Source organism: Corylus avellana, chromosome 1 (assembly GCF_965113065.1).
Source record: "Corylus avellana chromosome 1, dhCorAvel1.hap1.2, whole genome shotgun sequence".
In the NCBI taxonomy this organism is placed as follows: domain Eukaryota; kingdom Viridiplantae; phylum Streptophyta; class Magnoliopsida; order Fagales; family Betulaceae; genus Corylus; species Corylus avellana.
The window spans coordinates 44,608,559-44,613,092 of record NC_142490.1 but is presented as its reverse complement, the minus strand read 5'-3'; the positions used below and the strand labels follow the sequence as shown (position 1 = coordinate 44,613,092).

Below are 4,534 nucleotides of genomic sequence, written 5' to 3'. Positions count from 1 at the left end.
AACATTTTTTAATTTTTTAGAATGGTATTTTTGTCATTCGAGAGGGCATTACTTTTTATTTATTTATTTTGTAGTTTAGGGAAATATTGACCCAATTGGTAGTTTATGAGGAACATTAATAATAAAGTGATACTTTGATGAGGGTGTGCCTACTTTTTCCTATTATTTATAATACAATATCTTATGGCTAAAAGTTCATTCTCGCAGTGACGATCGACTTGTTTCTGAACCCATTTGGACCGAAATTGGGTGGTTTTCGAATTTTGACCCAAGGGGCCGGTATTGGAAATGGAATGTGAATTTGAGCCAAGCCAAATTGAATCGAATTTCATGCATAGACAGAAAAATTCAGGTTTAGCATCAAAAATCTCTTTTGCAGCGAATTTGAGAACGACAATGAAAGGGGCTACCTTTAAAACCCGAGATTTTGAGAAAAACATGGAGAGTGTGAAAATACATGCTAAAGGAAGAAAATTTGTAAAGAGAAGAAGAAAGAGAAGAAGAAGAGAATACAAAGGATTACATCTTTATTTAGTAATTTGAACATTACAAGAGAGAACAATATATAGGCATATGAATGGAGCACATCCCATATATTATGGCGTAAATCATGAGTTGTGATGAAAAGTAATATGCAATCTCATAAAACATAGAGGAGTAAATTATAAGATTGTTGCCTTGTTTGGATATGCTTGACTTAATCAGATTTTATCTTCTAATAGAGAGAACCGACGAATTAGAATTAGCAATCACAATTTGAAGAAGAGCTTGGTTTGGTTGATTTTGCGTAAAACTGTACATGGAGATGCGAATACGGTTTAGATATGTGATTATTAACTGTTAATCGGCTGCGGTTGATAACATAGGTCCGGCTGGGTCAATACCGATCGAGCGGGTTTTGCCCATTCCTACTCGCAATGGAGAGCACGCTTTGAAACCGGTCTACCGGGACAAACGCATTTAATGTTGTCTACATGTGGTAATCAGGACAGGCTCTCGGTAGGTGCTGAAAAAAGACAAGCACAAAGTTCTCATAATTTGTGCTTGTTTCACATCAATAATAATTTTTAGTCACGTCAAAAAAATAAGTATTTAAAAAAACACGTGACATTTTCTCTTTATTAAAGCAATAATACATTTTCTCTTTAGTTTCTATAATTTGAATTACCTGAGGTCACAAAAAATGCAGCTTTATCTCCCAACGTGTTACACGTGATCCAAAACAGCGGACGCCGGTATACAGTGATGATATGTATGAAGCTTTTGATAAGTGGGCGCATGTGAAAAAACTATAAATAGGATCAAGACCATCTTCTTAATTACGTACCATAAAACTTTCCGAAAGAAAATCTCCCGGCTCCCTCCCTCCCTCTCTCAATCACTAGCTCTGAGATATACTCATTTCTCCTCCTCCATGGCATCGACGACTGAATCCTTCTTTGCTCCCTCCATTGCCCCAAATTCACATACTGACAATCCAAACCCCTACAGCCTGAGCTCCATGACTAGTGCTCAACACTATTGGAGCATTGCTCATGATCTCACATCGGCTTCTCCTCCCTTAGAACCACACAACTATGGGATTAAACAAGATATGGTATGTTTTGTGCCATATTTAATTTGTCTTTATCACCTTATTAATCAATTTTCTAAAGCTGACACGGTCGGTCAATATGCAGGGTTTTGTTGGTGTCCAACATGCACAAAAAATGGAAGTATGCAGGCATGTGCTACGGAAAATAGGAGAAGATCATCCATTTGAAAGTTTATACATGATTGATGCTATCCAACGTCTTGGAATTGACAACTACTTTCAGGAAGAGATTGGAGCAATTTTACATGGGCATTATGTAAAATACGTGGCTCATGGCGGTGACTGCGGTCATGAGCTTCATGAGGTTGCTCTACGCTTTCGACTGTTGAGGCAACAAGGCTACTATGTGCCTGCCGGTCGGTATTAATTAATAACTTTTCTTTACCCCTTAAACCTAGCTTATTCTATATCTATATGTTAAAGCCATTAATTATGGTTTGGAACAGATATATTTAACAACTTTAAGAGCAAAGAGGGAAAGTTCAACAAAGAACTGGCTGAAGATATTAACGGATTGATGGCTTTGTATGAAGCTTCACAACTAAATATAGAAGATGAAGACATACTTGATGAAGCTGGAAAGTTTAGCGAGCAGCAGCTGAATGCACGGGTGAGACATCTTGATGAGAGCCAAGTCAGAGTTGTTAGGAATACTTTGAGGCATCCTTACCACAAAAGCTTGGCAAGGTTCATGGCCAAAAACTTTTTTGGTAATTTTCAGCAGATAAATGGATGGCCGAATGATTTAGAACTACTAGCAAAAATGGATTTCAATATGGTCCAATCCATGCACCAAAAGGAAATTGTTCAAATTTCCAAGTAAGTTTAATATATATTGATCCACAACTTGATCTCATGCATAATTGCCAAGATAATTATTCACCTCTAATTAACGTAAATCTTTTTCATCATATATAGATGGTGGGCAGATCTTGGTTTGTCTAAGGAGCTAAAGTTTGCAAGGAACCAACCACTCAAATGGTACATTTGTTCAATGGTGTGTCTTACAGATCCAGACATGTCAGACGAAAGGGTTGAGCTCACAAAACCCATTTCTCTTATCTACATAATAGACGACATTTTCGATGTTTATGGAACGATTGAGGAACTCACTCTCTTCACAGAAGCTGTCAACAAGTATGCATCTATATATCACAGGAATTAATTTTCTCTTCTCTTGCCCTATCAACCAATGTTACTGATTAATAAATTGCACACAGATGGGATTTTGCTGCTCTTGAGCAACTACCCGAGTACATGAAGATATGCTTCAAGGCTCTTTACGACATCACCAATGAAATTAGTAACAAGTTACATCAAAAGCATGGATGGAACCCAATAGACGCTCTAAGAAAGACGGTATTTATATATGTCAATAATTAATCATACCATCTGAAAAGAAAAATATTTATTGTCAATAAAAATAAAGCATATATATATCTTCATGAAAATTATAAATATGACGCACATCTCCATGATTGTTGCAACTGCAGTGGGCGAGTTTGTGCAATGCCTTTCTAGTAGAGGCGAAATGGTTTGCTTCTGGGCACTCACCCAAGTCAGAAGAGTATTTGGAAAATGCAGTTATTAGTTCAGGGGTTCATGTCGTACTTGTTCACACTTTCTTTCTTTTGGGCCAACGTGTAACCAAGGAAACTGAAGATCTTGTGGATAACCTACCGGGCATTATTTCTTCTCCGGCCACAATTCTTCGGCTTTGGGATGACTTGGGAAGTGCCATGGTAAGCTGCCAATTATTAAGATATTCTTCTGTTTTAAAAATTCACCAAAATAGAACTAAAATTTGCCATATATCGTCTCCTTTATTGGTTTGGGTTTTTTGTTTGGCCAGTAAAATATCAGGTGATATTTTATGAATCTCTGTTGCTGTACTTTTAATTTCGACCGTTCAATTATATGAAGAACTAAAAACACGTACGATACCACATAAATAAAATTAAAAAAAAAAAAAAAAGATAAAGAAAAAGATAAAGTACAAGGAATATAAATGAATGGAATGGTCATTAAAGTGACATCCAGGCCATTTCTAGTCATTTGGCCAACATTTTTGTGGTGCCAGCTGCAGCCCTATCTGTACCTGCCACAGGAAACTTGTGTCGACTTGTGAGGCATTGCGACAATATTGTTGAGGACCCTCGGACAAGATTTTTAGACCAAAAAAAAAAAATTTATTACAGAAATCACAAGGAAATATTTCCTGAAATCAAAATATGTTTAAGAATATTTTCAAAGAGAAATTGAAAATTCTTTACACAAAATGGTTGATGTGAGTACAGGATGAGAGTCAAGAAGGGCGCGATGGATCATACATAGACTACTACGTGAAGGAACACCAAGGTTGCTCCATCAAAGAGGCACGAGAGAAGGTTGTGAGTATGATTGCAGACGCATGGAAGCGGCTAAACAAAGAGTGCCTCTCTCCAAATCCATTTCCAGCAGCATTCACTAAGGCTTCTCTTAATATTGCAAGAATGGTTCCATTGTTGTATAATTATGACGACAACCATTGCCTTCCAAGCTTCCAGGAGCATTTGAAATCCGTGCTTTATGAAAGCGTCTCACTTTAAGGGAAAAAAAAAAAAATTTATATATATATATATATATATATATCAAGCCTTTGCGTAATTTCTATATTGTAAACAGCTTTATTGGATGTATTAGAAACTAAGCCAATGAGCTGCCAGCCATCCAGTAAAATTACTCCTTCAACTTGATGTTCTGAAAAAGCCTTTATCTTCAATTCCCAAGCTCTTACTGTGTTAAGATTATGTATGTATTAGATATGTTTTTTTAATGGTTACATTTATATAAATCTATAATTTGGCCATAATTTATATTTAAACTGTTAAGTATGACCGGTTGAGAAGGATGAATTAAATCCCTCCCATTGGATGTTCCTCGAGTTTCTTCGGAGCCAAA

At 36.5% G+C, this 4,534-nt stretch overlaps 1 protein-coding gene across 1 annotated transcript; it reads left to right on the top strand.

Annotated features, from left to right (window-relative positions):
- The first annotated feature begins 1,336 nt into the window (after window positions 1–1,336).
- Window positions 1,337–4,425, top strand: LOC132171269 ((3S,6E)-nerolidol synthase 1). Its single transcript, XM_059582546.2, has 7 exons — window positions 1,337–1,597; window positions 1,680–1,950; window positions 2,041–2,413; window positions 2,513–2,731; window positions 2,815–2,953; window positions 3,088–3,336; window positions 3,892–4,425. The coding sequence occupies exons 1-7, from the start codon at window positions 1,415–1,417 to the stop codon at window positions 4,180–4,182; spliced, it is 1,725 nt and encodes a 574-aa protein (XP_059438529.2). The 5' UTR covers window positions 1,337–1,414; the 3' UTR covers window positions 4,183–4,425.
- The last annotated feature ends 109 nt before the right edge of the window (window positions 4,426–4,534 follow it).